Source organism: Amphiura filiformis, chromosome 20, assembly GCF_039555335.1.
Source record: "Amphiura filiformis chromosome 20, Afil_fr2py, whole genome shotgun sequence".
In the NCBI taxonomy this organism is placed as follows: Eukaryota; Metazoa; Echinodermata; class Ophiuroidea; order Amphilepidida; family Amphiuridae; genus Amphiura; species Amphiura filiformis.
In genome coordinates this window covers 8,223,030-8,245,276 of record NC_092647.1, presented here as the reverse complement: position 1 = coordinate 8,245,276, position 22,247 = coordinate 8,223,030, and the positions used below count along the sequence as shown (strand labels likewise).

General features: G+C 33.3%; 1 protein-coding gene across 2 annotated transcripts in view; it reads left to right on the top strand.

The window, feature by feature from the left end:
* The window catches only part of LOC140141941 (uncharacterized), a 144,479-nt gene that overhangs the window by 102,210 nt on the left and 20,022 nt on the right, over positions 1-22,247 (top strand). For both annotated transcript variants that reach the window (XM_072163825.1, XM_072163824.1), the window contains exons 2-4: positions 3,028-3,078; positions 5,531-5,596; positions 21,761-21,834. In XM_072163825.1, the coding sequence (XP_072019926.1) occupies positions 3,028-3,078; positions 5,531-5,596; positions 21,761-21,834 (191 nt within the window). The remainder of the gene's footprint in view (positions 1-3,027; positions 3,079-5,530; positions 5,597-21,760; positions 21,835-22,247) is intronic.

The following is a 22,247-nucleotide window of genomic DNA, read 5'->3' as shown; positions in this document are numbered from 1 at the left end:
TGTTATAAATCTTACATATGACTTTTTTCAGTGACTTCCATTTGCTTTTTATTATCGAAACATTTATAATAGCGAAAACTTGAAGGTTATCATTATCAAGTAATCTACTACGATATTTCAAGTAGCTTTTATATTAATTCAAGAAATTCAACAAATTACACTTTTTAACTGTTTCCGATGGAATTCCATATTTCCCCATGGAGAATATACATAGTTTGGATCATGTCAACTTTGTCTGTCACAGTCTGACTATCAGGTTTCATCTTAAAATAAACTTTTCTTGAAATAGGAATCACATTAGGTGTGTTTCAATACTACGATGTATTGGGTGTACATTACTGAAATTACGCGATGTTTTACAAATCCAGAAGGTATTCTAGATCTGTTCTGTATGTGGACCTTGCAGGTTCTACTTGGTGTATCTTTAGTGTAAGATATTCATGAGTTGGACTAGTCTACTGGGGTCAGCAAAACAGTATACTCTATAACATATTTTCTTAGCTCAAGTTTCAAAAACGCTTTTTCTTGAAGAATCTTATGTATCATCGTGGTTTGTCATGGTAGGGAATTGTAGAATTCTAGAACCGCTTCATTATCACATAATGTTGCAGCACATCGTGTGAGCACTCCCCAGGTAATGGGCAATTCCATTTGGAATTCATATGCCATACTCTCTTATAATGCTTATGCAAGATTTAGCTTAAGTTTTCCAGAGGGAGTATAGGTCTCAAATAGAATAGACAATAACTTCCATTTGAAATTCTCACTCCAGTTATAGAAGATATAGGCACAGCCATATACAGGGGGAGTATGAGTTTCAAAATAATTAACTAATCCAATTCTATGTGAAAAACATACTCCCTCTGTGGATATATTTTTCTTAACAGATTTCAAATGGAATATCGCAATACATGGCCATGGATGGTTTAAAATCTGCAATTCATTAGTTTAGAAGAGAAAAAGGATCATTATTGCTAAACTTCTTTCTGATAGAGTGACACAATTCAAATCCTTGGTAATTTGCCTGAATAAATAGCAAAGCTGTTTGTAACTTCTTTTTCCATAATAAAGGAATTATCATCAAATCCGAGTCCCAATGGAGAGAGAGTGTGTGTGATGTCGGTCAAATTTTGAATTAAACAAAAGCAGTTACGACATCAATATACGAGTTGTACGCGTTTGTCAGAATTTAGATTTATACAGGGGGGGGGGGGCAACCGTCACTCAGAAGACCCGTTACTCAAAAGGCCCACTATCCAGAAAATCCGTCACCCAGAAGGTTCGCTATTCAGAATTGTGAATAGCGGGTTTGTTTTCATTTAAAATGACCCGCTAACCAGAAGACCCGCTAATCAGAAAACCCGTTAATCAGAAGGCCCGCTACTTAGAAAATATATTTTGAGTAGCGGGTCTTCTGATTAACGGGTTTTGCAGAATCACACCCTCTATTCAAACAACCCGCCACTCTGAAAACCCAGTTCTCAGGGTTAGGGTTAGGGGTTAGGGCTAACTCATTTCTTTGAAATGATTAAAACAGCCCACTAGTCATTAGTCTTCTGACTACCGGGTCTTCTGAGTGACGGGCTGCACCCGTTTCATACATCCGTACACCTCAATGGGCCCTGTCTAGTAAGTCCAAACCCACACTACTATGATGATACTAATGGACTATAATGTTTGAGAATTCCCTGTCATTCTCAAGATTGATCAAAATGAAGTGCTCGGAAAGAAAGTCAAGTGCAAAATGAAGTGCCAGAGAAGACAATAAAGTGATATTGACCAAAGCTACAAGTATTTTAACCCAAGGTTGGCTGTAATCATTACTTAATTCTGTCAAAATAAATTGAACAAGAAGTTTCGATTCAATTACTTTCTAACTGGGAATGATAAATTGTAATGTATGTTTTGTAGCAATCAAAGATTTGTTAGTATCATGTTTGAACGTTAGAAGAATTTCGACGTCTGTCAAATTTGTTTATATTTGACTCAACTGGTACAAATCATTCATTATTAACGGTTTCAAGTAGAAAATTAACGTCCAATGTCCAGCAAGACCTTATTCTGTCAATCGACATGCGGACATTACAATTATTCTACTTCAGCTAACAACTCGCTGGACATTGAGTTCACTTAAGAATTTAAAGGATTTTCAATTGTCTTGACTTTTGAAGGACTTCATACTTCGCAATTTGCTTACGGGAACGAATCGCAGTTTTATTTAGTACCAAGCGATACGAACATTAAGAACTATTCAGTTGGAACAAAATCATCCTTTTAATAAGACTTAACCCAATCAATGACCAAAACATTTCATTTTACAGTCAAACATGTAAGACATTTAAGAAAGAAAGAAAGAATGAAAGGAAGAAAGAAAGAAAGAAAGAAAGAAAGAAAGAAAGAAAGAAAGAAAGAAAGAAAGAAAGAAAGAAAGAAAGAAAGAAAAAAAGAAGAAAGAAAGTAAGAAAGAAAGAAAGAAAGAAAGAATAGGGTCTATGTTTGTAGCCACAATCTGTTTCATTTATTTTATACATCCCTGTTTTATAACATAACATGGTATGAAAGAATTTTCAAATGATATTCAGTAACCTTACAGCAGCTCTCTCTGAAAGGTTCATTCAACTTCTGCAGCATATATTTATACAAGATAAGCCGTCAAGCCTTTTGGTGTTAAATATACAAATGCACTTTCTAAACCTATTATGTAGCGTTATATGGATTTAAATTTGACATTTTGTTTCCTCGTCCCAATTATGTTTAGGAATAACATTGCTACTATGACCATTAATTCTTACACTAAACCCTACTTATTCTGGATGAAATAGATTTAGACTGAGAGTACTCAATTATGAGAGACGACACTCCGATCCCAAAACCGAGGACAGTTGATCGAATTTTAAGTCTGTCATATATTAGATAAAATTGTTTATCATTGAACTGTTTTTGATTTGTTTGTTTTTTATATACTGTGCGTTCACACGTTCAAACATACAGTGTCTAATTTATCATTGTTTATATTTTCTTTTTCAGGAAATGGTTGTAAATGTGGAATTGTAGGAGCATTCAAAGCAACATGCCCAAGTAAGTTCATTAGGTAGTGTGATCAAGCAGAATGATTTATATGTTATTATTTTTATTATTTATTTATTTATTATTTATTTATTATTTATTTATTTATTTATTTATTTATTTATTTATTTATTTATTTATTTATTTATTTATTTATTTATTTATTTATTTATTTATTATTTTATTTATTTATTCATTTTATTTATTTATTTATTTATTTATTTATTTATTTAATTAATCTAAACTGAGCTCAAAAAGAAACTTATAATTTTTCACAAGGTCATATCTTGAAATCCTGTCCATCAAATTGAACCAAAATTACACACAGATTTACTTCAATACTCTACTCTTAACACATGTCAGTAACCAAGCAGTTATCCAACTGACACAACAGCAAAATGCACTGACATGGGACAGCTTCCTGGACCACATTCACAGCCCAGCCCTGTTTCATGAAAAAAGTGTATGAAAAGCAGAAAGCAGCACCGTTTTATCATCTGTGCAAGGATCTTGTGTGCATTCTCACATATTTTTTGTCCTGGGTGCCAAATGTTGGGCTGTGAAAGTGAAGGAAGTCCAGGAAGCTGTCCCATGACAGTGCATTTTGCTGTTGTGTCAGTTGGACAACTGCTTGGTTACTAACATGTGTTTTGAGTAGAGTATTAAGGTAATCCTGTGTGTAATTTTGGTTCATTTTGATTGACAGTATTTTAAGATATGACCTTGTGATTCACAAGCTGTAAAAAATTATAAGTTTCTTTTTGAGCTCAGTTTATTTATTCATTTTATTTTAGCTGACGACGGTTTTTTGCTCATTTCCATTATCTAGTTTGTATTTAAACCTGTTGACCAAATTATTATCAAATTTCTAATTCTAAACAAATGCAAACGTCTTTTTAAGCTCGATGTGCCAAATTTATTAACCTTCAAATTACATTATTAATGATGTAATTCCAACATTGACTAATACGATTTGCGTTACATAGGAATTAACCATCACCACATTCAATTTCCATTTGAAAGAATACCGCAGGATTTCTATATGGCCTAGTCGGCTGATGAGCCTTTCCCATAATTTTATGTTCAAATGTGGCAAGATCACCCAAAATGAGACGTGTCTCACTTAAATTTATTTGAGATACATCCAAATGAAGCATTCAATTGTATTGATTTTAGCAACATAAAACTTATCGTATCTTAAGAACCACACGTCAAATATTAATAATATTATCTACATATTGTAGCCTGAAAAAGAACAATACTATTAGATTTTATAATGGAAAGTAAGCTTCTGCCGACAATTGACTCATTTGACGTGATTACGTCATAACCATCACCTGTCATACGAACAAAAGATCAAGTGATACCCTACAAGTTAAATCAACCACAAATCTGTAAGTGTTAATCCTCTATAGAGATTCACAAACATGATGTTTTGCGCTCTAGTGTGGTAAAATAGTTGCGTTCCGGAAATCTTGTTTCCCGTAAGGGTAGCGCCTCCTCTCACTTGTTTCATAGAAAAAGCACGTTCTCCGAACATATACGTAGATGAACACCGTCCCATCATGCAATGCTTTTATTGGAAATACGTTATGTAGCTATTGCTCTCATAAGGCAATGAAATATGACAATATGACTTTATAAGAAGCATTGTGTTGTGTTTGGTCTCTGGCATACAGAATAAGGTTCACAAAAAAACAACAAATACAAAATACAAAAATGACAGTTTTTTGTTTAGTGACGTACGTTGGAAAGATAAGTACATTAATAATATACAAGAAATGAGTTCGGATGTGTTACTACCAAGGGTGCACGATGGGAAGATCGAACGATTAGCCAGAGTCATTTGGACGCACGTTTGTGGTTAGTTTGATCTGGTAGGGAATTTTACTTTACTTTCAGGAATCTTTGTTTAAACACATTTGAGCAATAATTGATATTATTAAATCTGAATTCCATAGCATTTATTTTTGAATTAATATTTATTTATTGTTATATCATTATGATCATCGTCTCGATATCATTATTATTATTATTATTATTATTATTATTATTATTATTATTATTATTATTATTATTATTATTATTATTATTATTATTATTATTATTATTATTATTATTATTATTAGTGTTATTATTATTATTATTATTATTATTAGTGTTAGTGTTATTATTATTATTATTATTATTATTATTATTATTATTATTGTTATTATTATTATTATTACTATTATTATTATTATTACTGTTATAAATATTATTATTAAATATCATCATCATCATCATCATTACTATCATCATCTTATCATCATCATTATCATCATCGTCATAATCATCATCACCATCATCGTCGTCGTCATTATCATCATTGCTGTCATTATTATCAATGTTGATGTTTCTAAACATATAAATTATGACTTCTGTAATTCCGAATAATTGATGACCTTTTTTCATTCTATTTCAGATTTAGATAAATCAAAATGTGATAAAACTTTAGTGGCAAAGAATTTAAACCAATGCAGGAGAAACTGTAAGTATATCTTTATTTGTAACTATACTATACTGCGCCAATAAAGTATCCTTACACTTGGAAAAATAATCACAATTACAAAACTGAACAATATTGGGGTGAATTTGTTTTTATAATAGATGCACTATCTAATCCTGCACATTATGACACCACATTGAATCCAATGTGACCCCAAGAAGTAAAGTTACAACCAATTGAATAGACGAAGGTCCGATTTTAAAAGTGACAAACTGGCCTATACAAGGCACAAAAATATTCCAACAAGCGAAACAAAGAGACAACACAGTTTCTTCAATAAAGCGTTATTTAAAGCAGTTTTATTTCAGTTTTTGCTTCTCTGTACTTTTCATAACTTTCATTTTATTTGTCAGTTCTTTTGTTTCAGTTTTCGTTTGTTCCTTTTGTTTTAAATTAAAGCCAAACGCATAAATTAGCCATTCACCACTCTCAAACCAGATGTCTAGTCTGTGGAGTTTTGAATAGGCCATTTTGTCACTTTTAAAACTGGACCTTCGTCTAATCAAATGCTTGTAGCTTTGCTTCTTGAAGTCACATTGGATTCAATGTGGTGTCATAATGTGCAGGATTAGATAGTGCATCTATTAAAAAAACAAATTTACCCCAATATTGTTCAGTCTGGAAATTGTGATTATTTTTCCAAGTGTAAGGATACTTTATTGGCGCAGTATATTAATATTCAAACATTAATACCCTGACATACCCTTAACGAAAATATTATTGTTATAAGAATATCCATATTAACTTAAGAGCTTGGATAGCGACGTTTTCACGTATTTCTGGTGGATACGAGGAATGTGCTTCTGATATCAAACAATTTAGATTTTTTGAAATTCGCGATATTATACATATTTTATGGCAAATGATTAAAAATGTATATTTTTGAAATTTAACAGTCCTCGAAGTAAATTGTATAAATCTAATGATATGTACTTAAAGTGTATGTACAGGGTGAGTCAAAAAACTGCAATAGAGCAAAGAATCGATATTTATGAAAGAACCAAATCGAACTTTCACAATATTGAAAGATTCTATAAATGCTACACTCAATGGCCACCTTCTGTGAAAATACGAAGTGAATCGCAACTACCGTTTAATTTTGATGAGTCCTTTTGTTGCGATACCCAATTTCGTTATTTGTCCACGAGGTGCCATGTATTTTGAATGAGAGCACACAGTGCGCGGTAAAGGCACCATATCTAAAACTGACTTTAACTTAAATAAGGTTGATTTTTGCGTTAATTTAATTTCTTTTTTTCTGTTCAAACTAACTTTCTAACATTACTTTAAGTCCTTCATACCTCACTCGACTCCAACTCCAGTTTTTTAATCCCAATATGTCCAACTTACTGATATTTTGTAATTCACTCCATTTCAATTTGCGCGCATTTCATTTTGACATTTGAAAAAACCGCCTGCAAATTTGTATGTTTTTGATAGAGAATAAACATCTTTAAAGTAAAGGTAAAATGAAAATGACAACAAATAATGTTTCTTCTCCTTAAACAAGACCAAGGGCAATATCACTCTGGATGCTCCATTTTATTTTAATGCCAATGAGGTTAAGAAAATGGCAGTTGTTCCAAAACAACCTTACACAGAGTGGGCTGACATTCAAATTCTAGATGTCTTTTGGACACACAATAAAATTGGGTAGCGCTATAAAATGTGTCATAAAAACAAAACGGTAAATGCTAATTCCTTAATTTTTTCACACAAGGTCACTGATGGATATACCATATATAAAATGTTTTCAAACCTAAAAAGTTCAACCCGGTTCTTAAGTAAAAATGGATTCTTTTCTCTATTGCACTTTTTTTGACTCACCCTGTATCTGGGATTAAAAGCCGACGATCATTTGATAATTTTGACCTTTCATATTGCAGATATAGATTTTTCCCAAAATCACTAAAAAAATTAGGTCTATTTTTGGTACAATGTAAGTATAATTGTAATAATCATTAAAGCAATAATGTGTGATTTGCATAAAGAATATATTCCAATTTAAATGTTTGTTTTCACTGATCACATTATCCCCTTTTAATTTCGAGCCAAACAAATCGAGGGCTTAGAACCAGAACTAGCTATGTCCATCTGTTTTCTCAATTACATGTTACTTATTTCGGCAACAAACATTATCACTTGAAAGTTAGACGCAAGCCTGCATATACCCCAAAGTCACTTAAATTTTCTTATTGAGGGTACAATTAACCGTCCATTTGTTACCGAAATACGTAACATGTACTTGAGAAAACAAATGGACATAGCTAGTTCTGGCTCTAAGCCCTCGAAATGAGGTATAACGAAGAAAAATGCGATTTCATTCCAGCGCTATACAATGCGTGTACTACGCTCGCCGATTGTATTATATGTAATACTGCACGGAGCATCGCGCTTGACTGGTGTACACATAAGCTGGCACAAACGGGACATGTTAGCAAGCATTCGATCGGTGAACTCCGAATAAAACCGTTAAAAGTTAAATTTGACTGTTATTAAAGCACTTCAGACTTAGTCTTTTACGTAGTATTTTAGTACACCACTGGGCATTATAATTACGCAAAAAGTAGAAATCCGAGTAAAATTGAGGGCGTCGCCGTGAAGCAAATCACACATTAGGCCAATGGAACTCGATTATTAGTTTCCGATTGGATGTTTGAAAAAAGGACGAGGTCGCTATTTCATTATTCATTATTCGGTCTCTTTTCATTATCCATTATGTCAACAAAATCAATGATTTTATGAACAGCTTTCTCCAAATTTAGGTACCCCACCAGTACCAAAGTATATATTGTTGATGAAAGACCATTTCAAAACAGGTATTAATGCTTAGATCTTCATTACAGACATTTTGCAACAGATTGAGAAAAGATTTTATTTTTTTAAATTAAAATGAAAAGAAATTTGCAATTTTTGTAATCACCAGAAACATGATGAGGTAATCGGTAACTTTCCATTATTTACCACATCCTCTACCCCTACAACTAAGAAAAACTGCTGATTATGATCAGCAGGGTATGTCAGACATTTTGAGAGTTTCAATTTTGATTAGTTCCATCTCAATTTTCAGATAATTGACTTTTTTTATAAAAATAATGAAAGTTTTGATCAAATTGAAAAGGTGATGCGGGAGGTCAATAGGAAACTAACAATCGAGTTCCATTAGCCTTATGGCTTTAATGAGCCTTTTTGCAACATCCGTAGTGAAGTTTTGCTAATGCTAAGGCAAGGTCACTCGATCTTGCTAGAACGAAAATAAGCAGCGATTGGGTGATTTTTTCAGTTTGAGTTGGCTAGCAATCCCAGGTTTTCTTTCAAATTGAAACTCTATTAAAATAAATTTATGTTTTTGATGATAAACGAGTGACAATGAGGATGTGAGTACAATGGGAGTGGGAATATTTTAATTAAGGTCTCTATAGCGGTACAACGAGAATGGGGGTACTTAATTAAAATCTAGAAAATTCCCTTCCCTCCAATATCAAACAACTTGATTTAATCACTCAACTCTTTTTTATATAATCCTCAAGTTATAATGTTTATACATATAACCATTAATTAAACTGACACACATTAAGTAAATAATATTGATTTAACCATCCAAACACGTTTTTTTATAATTCTCAAGTTATAATGTATATACATATAACCTTTAATTAAACTGACACAAATTAAGTAAATAATATAGGCCTAATAAATATTAGCAAGTGAATTCGGGTTAATTCCATTGGCGCATATAGCGGTACTTACTCGCAAGTGTTCTCTTTACAAAATTGAAGAGCTTATTTCCAAACCGTGTTAGGTCCACAAACACATGTTTTTGATTTACCTGTGCGATATTGCAATGGGTTGTGATGCTATAGTTATTTCAGTTGTAATTTTCATTACAAAGCAAACAGTGGATGGCTGCGCAGTAACAACACTGTTTGAGGCCGTTGAATCCCAAATGAGAAAAATAGTCTGCATATTGTTTAGCAGTATTGTTATGGTAATTAATAGCTTGTCGATGGTACAACTCATTGTTGCCAATGTCAAACCTGTTAAAGTAATTGTGATTGTATGACACAAGTAAATGAGAAACACGTGGTTGTGGACTTAACATGGTTTGGAAATAAGCTCTACAAATACAGATGAAGTAAAGTAGAATACATTCTGATTAATATAGTCTCTGCCTACGTAGCCTCTGCAACTATAAAAGCATTCTCCTTAGAAAATGTTATTAAGGTATTTATTATTCTTTATGTATACTATGAATGTACATTGTGTAGTTTTATTGGAAATTATCATATTTATGCAGACTTTGATGAATTACACTTACGATATTAAAACTGCAGAAACAAAGTGTTCATCAACCGTGCCATTGCTTACTCAAATTACAAAAGCAGAATAATCGCTCAAAAAAATTTAATCAATATAACAGGCAACAAATTAGCTATCAATAAATCATCTGTTTTTATTCTTGAAAAGAATGACACCGGGAGTAGATTTTACTATAAAGCTATCGTGATATAAACACCTACCAATAAGTAATCACCTCCTTAAGGTTAGCAACTAAAGTCTGCACAAAAAGTAACGCAGCTGTTATAAATACGTCTTTAACTTCAGACCTGATAATTGTTTCCACAATATTTCTGCATTGAAAGAAGGATGATTTATTTACGCGCATTTTGATACCCCATTTGTCAAATGTCGTTCAATGTTAACAACACAGTAGTGCCTTTGAAGTAAAATGCCCGAATTTAAAAGTTACAGTTTACAGCGATCAATGGTTATTACGCAAGTATTGTGGCACGTGCACGTAAAACCCTCCATTATCTTCGCTCTGACACAAATAGCTGCAAATTTTAAATTCGGATATTTCTCTTTAAAAACACTGCTGTGTTGTTAATATTGAACGATATTGGACAAATGGGGTATCAAAATGCGCGAAAATAAATAATCCTTCTTTCTATGTTGAAATATTGTGATAACTGTAATAGAAGCCATTGGAAATTATTTATAACAAAATGAAATTGAAATTCCTTAAACATTTGACTCAAAACAATCGCGTTCAAAAGGTACATGTACTTTACATTACATAATTTATTTTCTCTTAGCCATGTTTGAACAAGAATGAACGTATATTAATCTGCCAAACGATTACAAATGTGTGAATTATCTATTCATATTTACGGAGGCTTGGTCCAGTTAAACGTGATGTCATTTAGCTTTGCAAATTACTTTCACTCTATATGTGTGATACGGCTCAACGGGTTTGAGAATCTCCCCGCTCATCTCATGTTCATAATTATCTTGGTCCATCTGTCGGTTAGCGTGGGCAATTTACTTCTACCAAATAATTTCACCATTTCATTAATTATTAATGTGATTTTCCACTCATATCCTGGGTTATTAAAAGCCGATGAGCAACAAGCGATCTATCATTAAATCATTGCCATTGGATGGCGGTACTTATTTGGATATTTGCTTGTTTGTGTCTTTCTTATCTATGGAGTTTACAAACACACATACTGCAGTTACTGTTCATTTTCCTATACACAATACACAGTACTCTCACCATTGACGCGTGACCCCTACAAACAGTGTATGTTATAGGTATAGGGCATTGTCTAGTTAACGTCACTGTGTGAAAAATAACCGGCCAATATTTAAAGTACTCTCTGAAAGTTTAGAAAATATAGTTTTGTAACATGTCCTAAAATTTTAGCTAATTTAGGTGTTTGGAAATATTCGCACTTTGGTGTTTTAGGAAGTTAGGGCACGGCACGGCCTGCACAATTTTCTGTGTAAATCGAATGCATCTTTTACAGACTATCACTCACGTGTGTACCGCTCTCTTGTGAAGGGCATTTACCAACCTAAACCACTTGACGGATATTTTTTAAACTTGGATGTCAATCAAGAATAATGAATATATTACATGTAGGCTAAAACCTGAGTAGGTTGGGCATCTGCAAATGGTCGTACCTCCCTGATATGTGAATCGTGATCGTTCACACAACAGAAACATGTGTAGTGTGGATTTAACCAGAGAAGATCTGATTTAACATAGTTGTTTTCAATGAGTGTTATCTTGGTTTAATAGCTTTTAATGGGATTTTAAAGTCTTGCAAAGTTCGTGGTGAATTCTACTGTAGACATGACTGCATCATGATAGTATACTGTCTTCACAGTCCATAGCCATTTTATACGGCTACGTTTCTTGTATTCACATTTTAAGATTACAATCATTATGAATGAAAAGTGTATCAATGGGAAGAAAAGACATTGGAACATTATTTACTTGTCCATAAAAGAAAGACATAATTTAATATGTAAGCAAATACATCTAAAATAAAATTTCAAAGCAAAGAAAAGTAACACGTATGTTCAACATGAGGGCATCCCTAAACTCCATTGTAGAAGAAAGTGCTGTTGATCCAGATGATATGAAGGTTATATGGTTCTCAGCAACAATGAAGTCACATAAAATACTCTTTGATGCGGTCTATTAATAGACCACCTAGTGATAATACGCGGCTCAATTAAAGGGCATATCTATTGCAAAAACAAGTTTAATTCCATATGAGGAGAATAATTATTACATTACAAGTTGACACTCGTTGCAATTTTTTTATTCGTATTTCTCCTGAAAAAAGACAAATTGCGTTGGTAAAATGCTGGCTCGTACGGCCCTTTTAAGCGTTCGAAGCGAAATTGATTTCCAATGCAGCAGACTGATGACGTATTATTGTATGAACAGTAGCCTCCTACGCAGCCAGTTTCGTTACGCGTAACCAAACTGGCTGTGTATGACACTATATTGTTCACGAGCAGTGCATACACATGAGCTCTCTGAGAACTCTTTTGATGTTCATTGATGTATGTAAAGCGCGACCTTCATCACGGAGGTTAGTAAAAGCTAAGATTATGAGGACAATGAAAATGACTACTTTTTTGAGAAAATAAGTCGTTTAAAATTGCAACTGTAAGCGGTGAGTTCCTTCGAACGAGACAGATTTGACCTAGAAAAAACTGTGATGTCATGAAATGAAGTGTGCCAGCTTTGAGAGAATGGGCTGTTAATTAATTTTTCAGGAGAAAGCCTCTGCAACTATAAAAGCATTCTCCTTAGAAAATGTTATTAAGGTATTTATTATTCTTTATGTATATTATGAATGTACACTGTGTAGTTTTATTGGAAATTATCATATTTATGCAGACTTTGATGAATTACACTTACGATATTAAAACTGCAGAAACAAAGTGTTCATCAACCGTGCCATTGCTTACTCAAATTACAAAAGCAGAATAATCACTCAAAAAATTTAATCAATATAACAGGCAACAAATTAGCTATCAATAAATCATCTGTTTTTATTCTTGAAAAGAATGACACCGGGAGTAGATTTTACTAAAAAGCTATCGTGATATAAACACCTACCAATAAGTCATTACCTCCTTAGCAACTAAAGTCTGCACAAAAAGTAACGCAGCTGTTATAAATACGTCTTTAACTTCAGAACTGATAATTGTTTCCACAATATTTCTGCATTGAAAGAAGGATGATTTATTTACACGCATTTTGATACCCCATTTGTCAAATGTCGTTCAATGTTAACAACACAGTAGTGCCTTTGAAGTAAAATGCCCGAATTTAAAAGTTACAGTTTACAGCGATCAATGGTTATTACGCAAGTATTGTGGCACGTAAAACCCTCCATTATCTTCGCTCTGACACAAATAGCTGCAAATTTTAAATTCGGATATTTCTCTTTAAAAACACTGCTGTGTTGTTAATATTGAACGATATTGGACAATAAAAATAAATTATCCTTCTTTCTATATTGAAATATTGTGATAACTGTAATAGAAGCCATTGGAAATTATTTATAACAAAATGAAATTGAAATTCCTTAAACATTTGACTCAAAACAATCGCGTTCAAAAGGTACATGTACTTTACATTACATAATTTATTTTCTCTTAGCCATGTTTGAACAAGAATGAACGTATATTAATCTGCCAAACGATTACAACTGTGTGAATTATCTATTCATATTTACGGAGGCTTGGTCCAGTTAAACGTGATGTCATTTAGCTTTGCAAATTACTTTCACTCTATATGTGTGATACGGCTCAACGGGTTTGAGAATCTCCCCGCTCATCTCATGTTCATAATTATCTTGGTCCATCTGTCGGTTAGCGTGGGCAATTTACTTCTACCAAATAATTTCACCATTTCATTAATTATTAATGTGATTTTCCACCCATATCCTGGGTTATTAAAAGCCGATGAGCAACAAGCGATCTATCATTAAATCATTGCCATTGGATGGCGGTACTTATTTGGATATTTGCTTGTTTGTGTCTTTCTTATCTATGGAGTTTACAAACACACATACTGCAGTTACTGTTCATTTTCCTATACATAATACACAGTACTCTCACCATTGACGCGTGACCCCTACAAACAGTGTATGTTATAGGTATAGGGCATTGTCTAGTTAACGTCACTGTGTGAAAAATAACCGGCCAATATTTAAAGTACTCTCTGAAATTTTAGAAAATATAGTTTTGTAACATGTCCTAAAATTTTAGCTAATTTAGGTGTTTGGAAATATTCGCACTTTGGTGTTTTAGGAAGTTAGGGCACGGCACGGCCTGCACAATTTTCTGTGTAAATCGAATGCATCTTTTACAGGCTATCACTCACGTGTGTACCGCTCTCTTGTGAAGGGCATTTACCAACCTAAACCACTTGACGGATATTTTTTAAACTTGGATGTCAATCAAGAATAATGAATACATTACATGTAGGCTAAAACCTGAGTAGGTTGGGCATCTGCAAATGGTCGTACCTCCCTGATATGTGAATCGTGATCGTTCACACAACAGAAACATGTGTAGTGTGGATTTAACCAGAGAAGATCTGATTTAACATAGTTGTTTTCAATGAGTGTTATCTTGGTTTAATAGCTTTTAATGGGATTTAAGTCTTGCAAAGTTCGTGGTGAATTCTACTGTAGACATGACTGCATCATGATAGTATACTGTCTTCACAGTCCATAGCCATTTTATACGGCTACGTTTCTTGTATTCACATTTTTAAGATTACAATCATTATGAATGAAAAGTGTATCAATGGGAAGAAAAGACATTGGAACATTATTTACTTGTCCATAAAAGAAAAGACATAATTTAATATGTAAGCAAATACATCTAAAATAAAATTTCAAAGCAAAGAAAAGTAACACGTATGTTCAACATGAGGGCATCCCCAAACTCCATTGTAGAAGAAAGTGCTGTTGATCCAGATGATATGAAGGTTATATGGTTCTCAGCAACAATGAAGTCACATAAAATACTCTTTGCTGCGGTCTATTAATAGACCACCTAGTGATAACACGCGGCTCAATTAAAGGGCATATCTATTGCAAAAACAAGTTTAATTCCATATGAGGAGAATAATTATTACATTACAAGTTGACACTCGTTGCAATTTTTTTTATTCGTATTTCTCCTGAAAAAAGACAAATTGCGTTGGTAAAATGCTGGCTCGTACGGCCCTTTTAAGCGTTCGAAGCGAAATTGATTTCCAATGCAGCAGACTGATGACGTATTATTGTATGAACAGTAGCCTCCTACGCAGCCAGTTTCGTTACGCGTAACCAATCTGGCTGTGTATGACACTATATTGTTCACGAGCAGTGCATACACATGAGCTCTCTGAGAACTCTTTTGATGTTCATTGATGTATGTAAAGCGCGACCTTCATCACGAAGGTTAGTAAAAGCTAAGATTATGAGGACAATGAAAATGACTCCTTTTTTGAGAAAATAAGTCGTTTAAAATTGCAACTGTAAGCGGTGAGTTCCTTCGAACGAGACAGATTTGACCTAGAAAAACTGTGATGTCATGAAATGAAGTGTGCCAGCTTTGAGAGAATGGGCTGTTAATTAATTTTTCAGGAGAAATACGAAGAAAGAAAATGCAACGAGTGTCAACTTGTAATGTAATATTTATTCTCTTCGAATGGAGTTACACATGTTTATGCAATAGATATGTCCTTTAAAGACTCTAATCTACAAAATGATTATGAAGAAAGTACTTTTTTGGACCAGTATCCTTACTGAAAATTATCGCTATTCCATTTTACGAAGAAAGTTAAGATATAAAGAATAGTGTAAAACCTTTCAAATTGCTTATTCCATAAAAATAGGGACATAAACCAAATCAAAAATGCTTAGAACTCTTTAAATTGAATCATTTTACAATTAAGTCGATGTATGCTCTTTTTGTTATAAATTGTTTTAACGAGCCTAGTTTTGACCAAGTTTATGACTTTTTTTGTTGAAAAACAGCTTTTAGCTTGGATCTCGTGTACACCTCCTTATTAAAGTTTTATTGCAGCCCAAGCGTGTTAGATTTCGTTCATAGAATTTCGTAATAAATTGTTATTTTGGTATTTTCATATGTGCTGATAATAAAACTGATCGCAAAAAAGCAAAGTTTCGGAGTTAGATTGTAAGCAAAATCAATTCCAAATTAGTACTGTTTTTTTAGAATACTTGCTATATGCATTCACCCGCGAATTCACGTGAATTAGGATTGCTCAGTGAGTATGGTGAGGGTCAAACTATAACAGTCAATGTCTGTGTGGACGATACAACACTTCAAAACAACAACACTGCAGATGAAGTCAACCGATTGTTGATGGAACGTCCATAAGGCGAAAAAGGAAACCCTGTTCTACGGGCAGACGGAACTTTCAAGTAGGGTCGGTCGCAAATACAAAAAATAAATTGTTCCTGAAATTTCCGAAATTTAGGTCGGTCGGGCCCGTAGAACAGGGTTTTCTTTTTTTGTCGCCTAAACGTAAGTTTGACTGGTCATTATGTGATCAAATTCTTAATGTTATACATTGGAATCGCCCTTATGTTGTAAAGAGCATAACGAGGGTTGAGAGCCAAGAAGCCTCAACCCACAATCACCTGCTCCCACAAAATGAGAATAAAGTCGCCAAGGCACTATATAAAGATACAGTCCATTAAGGGTGTGCAATACCATGCTTTTCATCAGGACCCCTCTTCATTTTTTGTTGCAAATTTATGAACTACATAAATCTGTTCATCACCTCATGTCCTGAACTTATAAAATATCTCTACATACAAAGTGCTATTAAACCATTTTTATAAATCATTTTGGCCTTATATATTTTTTGTTTACTGTATCCTAGTAACTCAGATGTGTGGTTCATAACAAACCATAATTTATTCTATTCAAGTAGAGTACATGAATAGAATACATTAAACCCTTTGTTATCTATAGAAATGTACTCATCGATGCATGCTAAATAACACTGAATAAATTAAATAAGCTCTTCCACATGTGGATGCATAACCAATTTAACACTATATACCTTCTATAATGTGTTGTTAGGAAAAGAGATTTAAAACGGCTATAGGTCATCATAGGTCAGGTTATAGGTCACTTGGTTCATGTCAAATTTAGGCATCCATTTTGAATACATGTGATAGTCTGTGATATCATATTGAGGCATCAATTTTGATATTTTGTCTTTTACTGGAGATATATTGAAAAGGTGTGAGGTGGATATATTAACATACCTTGGAATGTAAATGGTGAGTACAATTTAGATTGCCTAGTTGAAGTGGTTTGGACGAACAAATATAAAATAGTTACCAAAATCACAAAAGTGAAGCTTACGAAAAACTACCTAATATGGTGGTATAGGTGACGATTACAATTTAGGAAAGAAGGGCAAATATGATACGATTTTTTTTTCAATATTGATGTGGTTGTAGTAATCTGTTACCTATGGCTTAATTAAGTTTCAGTGAAATAATGTCGCTAGTTAAAATACAAAATATAGCTCAACATTGAAAATAGAAGCATTTTAACCAGTTTATTTTTGATAGGTGTGGAGCGCCAAGTTCATGAAGTCATAAAAGAAATCAGAAACCACTTATTCCCATTTTACATATCAACATTATTTCTCTACTGTCTGTTCAATTAGCTTAGATTCTTGAATTTTTAAGATATTTGAAAAAAATACAAAATTGCGGTCAAAGTCATCAAAGAAAAGTGTTAGCACAGCCTTAGACCTAACGTGATTTATACTTTTCAAATTCTAAAGTTCAATTTAAAACCCCATTTCTTTTCAATTTTGGTCTTTTCCAGCGATATTTTCAAAACAAGCCGTAGAACGTCGGGTACCATAAACTTTTTTGAATCAATCCATTTAGAGCAATGGGGACGCCGGACGATATGTCACAATGCGCTGAGATAGTATTTATTCGACCATCCCATCAAGAATTGTCCTGCAAAATTAGCTATATTTGTCATTAGGCCTATTTCAGATTTGTGTTGAAATCCTACTGTTGAAACATTACGTTATTATTTATGAACTACATGTAAGTTTTCTAAAATAGACCCAGCTTATATAAATACATGCCTTGCGTATTTATTTATTTATTTATTTATTTATTTATTTATTTATTTATTTATTTATTTATTTATTTATTTATTTATTTATTTATTTATTTATTTTTTGCGAATTTATTTAATTTAATTTATTTTTATTTAATATTAATTTATATTTTAATTTATTTTGCGAATGTATCTGAGAAGGCGTAGGCATTTAGGCCTATTAATAAAACTACACATTTATTTTCAATTAGTTATTTCGTTTTGTTTGTTGAATACAAACTATGAGAAGGACATTTGGAAACAAAAGAACTTTTGTACAAGAAAATATTCAAAATAATCAGGTTACAGAAAGCAATTTTTGAAAAGTCACTGTATCTGAAAATGTCAAGCGAATGCTGATATTCTTGGGAAGGAATGATGGTATTAAACAAAACTCAATTTGCATTGTAAACCAGTTGAAATAAGATGGAAAAAATGTTTAGGAAAAAATAATGCTCAGAATAATGTTATGCATAAAACGTAATCGCGCCATATAATTACGTGTAACAAAAACCGGTGGACCATCATCACCTATAGAACCTATCCAATAACCGGAACGGTATAACAATAGAGGCATCATTTTATTCATCATTTTATCGATTGGCTCCAAACAAGGGATTTGAACCGGTGTCCTTCACCGTAGTTATGGCGGAGCGCAGTCCATTCAATCAAATGTTGTCATCAACCTATTTGATCGTAGTGCAGGGTTATGTATGTGAGACGAACTGTCACGGTAAATTGCAATCATGCTTTTGTTGAATGCATTTGAGTAGTCCGCCATATTTACGGGATGATACGTCACATGCAAGGCCTCTATTGAAATGACAGGACAGATTGGTGAACAGGTTGTTTTGCTATATTGGATAGGGTCTATGCCCTAAGTTGAGAATGGACCGTCCCACTCGATTTGTAAAAAGGTCGCGAACCCTTTGGGTGGGCCAAGTAACTGCCTAAAATGAGGCAAAATTGAAAAGAAATCATGTTTTAAATTGAACTTGGGAATTTGAAAAGTATAAATCACGTTGGGTCTAAGGCTGTGCTAACACTTTTCTTTGATGTTTTTGGCAGCATTTTTTTATTTTTTCAAATATCTTAAAAATTCAAGAATCTAAGCTAATTGAACAGACAGTAATGCGTTAGCTGCACATATCCAAAATTTTAACGTAATCTGTTGATAGTAAGCTTCCCAAAATGAAGTGAATTTAAAACATCAGTGATGTACCACCTTTTAGCTTCTACCTTTAAAAGCATGTAAGCTACAATGATACCGATGCCACCAATAGAACGAGAATATTTGCCCCTTCATTTTGCATACCACTTTGTCCAATTTTTTTCTCATTTCTTTACAAAATTAAAAAAAAACGCAATAAAATGCAATGGGTGTAGTACCGCCTTAATCATGACAAAACTCTATAGAAAACAAAAGACATTGTGAAGGAAATGTTGATTTTTTAAAGACCAAAGCTAAGGATCCAACTTTATGCTCATTTTGAGAGAGCTGGTTATAGTGAGTTACGGCTTTCTGGTTCTGAACCCTCGGTAATTTGAAACGACTCTTGATACATCTGCTTGTGGAATTGATTGCAAACAAATTTAAAAGCAAAGGTATCACAGATACAACAATTCAAAACGATACAACTCTTGAAGCTTGGCCTTAAAGTATAAATGAATCAAGGCAAAGTTTCATATAAAACATGGTTACCTTTAAAACAAAAAAATAGTTTAGGGCGTCCTACTTAGAGATGAGAATATGTTTTCAATTTGAATTTAATTATAGTGCCCCACTTATTTAAAACATCTTCCTGATCTTAGATTGTAGATTCCAGTTTCCTCGCCCACCCACTGAATAAATTTAGCTGTTATTTGTCAAGTGCCTCTTTCAAAATGTGATATTTATTGCAAACTGTAACCATGTGTTAACCTTTGGTACAAATAATTCTTTGAATTTAGTTTAGTGCTGTTTTTGAATAAATCGAATACATTGTATTACAAACGATTTAGCATAACGACAACTGGTATCCATAAAAACAGGATCTTCTTTCAGTGGTTTTTCTAAAATATGGTTTAGCTGTTTGTTATCTGCCAAGTGCCTGTCTTGAATGTAAAACTAACCGCTAACTTTGACATCCGGTACAAATACAAATCTAAGTTGTTTATTTAGGGCAAATTTGATTTTACATCATCAAGATGATTTAAAACTGGTTTATTCTAGTGGCTTCAATTTCAACATGTTCAAAATGATCAGCCAGATCAAGAACATATCAAAGAAAATGGAAATGTACCATTATTGGATAGCCTCGTATATCTTTTTGCTCTAGGTGTATACTAAAATACAGTTAGCCAAAAATTAAGGTACCAGTTATGTTCATCCCTGTGCATCCTAAACAAAGACAGATATGTCATAATTGGAACCGGCAGACAATAGCAGCATCTTTTAGCTCGAATTTAAGACCTCATTCGGTGAAATTGTTCAAGAAATAAAGACACGGCGATCCAAAAACCCAAGGAAGATGCCAATTTAAAAGTTGCACTTTGCTCCATTGAATATCCTATTGATTTGTACACAATGAAGCGTTCGTGAACAAGAGAACTAGTGCCGTGCTTTCATTGATTAGAACACAAAAGTGCAACTTTTGATTTCGCTTCTTCATTAAGTTTTAGATCACGGTTTTTTTAGTTCTGAACCAATTTCAACAAATATGATGCGATCAAGCAAAATCAGTCGGAACTCGGAAATATTACATTTCCAGTTTCTTATAGGCTACTAAATACTATTTACAAAGCTGCTTTTGCAGAAAAACCCATTGAAATTGGACAACCAGTTCCAAAGATATTAGCAATTAAAGTGTTTCCAAAACAAGAGGAAGAAAAGGAAATATTCGCTTTGTTTGGCTATATCTCAAAATCAATATTGCCGAGTTCCGACTGATTTTGCTTGATCGCGTCACAAATAAGGTCTTAAATCAGAGCTATAAAAGAGTACAGGTATTGGCTGCTTGTTTTTATTTTGACATATTTGTCTTTATTTAGGGTATGTTGGGGTGAACACAACTGGTACCTTATTTCTTTGGCTTACTGTAGCATTGAAAGATTTGTAAAACAAGAACATACAAAATAAATGTAGATATTTATATAGCGCTTTATGCCGTAAACAACCTCAAAGCGCTTTACATTTATTCCACCGTTATTAGAATATGTCGGAACCACGTTTGCAGCCTACAATTGGCGCAGGGTTCATCAGTACAACGACTGTGACTACCACTAACAGCTTCCCGTTACACCTGGGTGGGGTGAGGCAAGCGAGGCAACGCGCCTTGCCCAAGGGCGCAACACGGTGGTGGGACGGGGACTCGAACCAACGCACGTCGAGCAAGCTCTCAGATTATGAGTCCAAGGCCGTAACCACTGAGCCACCGTGCCCTCTATGTTATATTATTTGAAAAAGGTTATGTATATCATAACGTATAATTATTTGAAGTAAATTCTTCAGTTGTTGATTTATTTTATTCAATGGCAAACCATAGTCTGAAATGCGTAATGTCTTTTCTAGACGGCGTGTTTTAAAGTTTGTTTACACTTTGTGTTCCCCGTTAGATTTTGTGTCTTATTTGCCCCTTTTGTACCTCTAACTGACTGATATAATAATGAAGTTGATTATTGTTTTTCTGACTACAGGTGCGGGGAAGAGAAGCAACATTGAAAGTCTGTTAAATACAGGTGAAAATAACGGTCAATATAGAGGGCAAAAGGTAAGGTTATACCTCCAATCTATGTCACACAACGCCAGATAATGGGTGGCCTGTGGGCCATCACAAATTTGGATATTTATAAATATAGTTACAATATCAAAATCATCATGTTATTGTTTTTAATAGAAACTAACTAATTATTTTAATTATCATTACAGTTACACCAATACAATAAAAGCCCCAAATTTAATTGAATATTAGGTGCATTTCAGTTGCAAAATATTTTAGAAATAATTCATCTTCCCCACTGTTGCTATATTGCATGTTTGAAAGGTACAAAAAACGCGAATGTTCAAGATAATTGTTTTCAAACTAAAACATACACTTATGTTGCCCGAGACTTGTTGTTATGGAAAATTATGTTTGCATTTAAAGAATCGGATAGCAACGTTTGCACAGTACTGTTTGTTGGA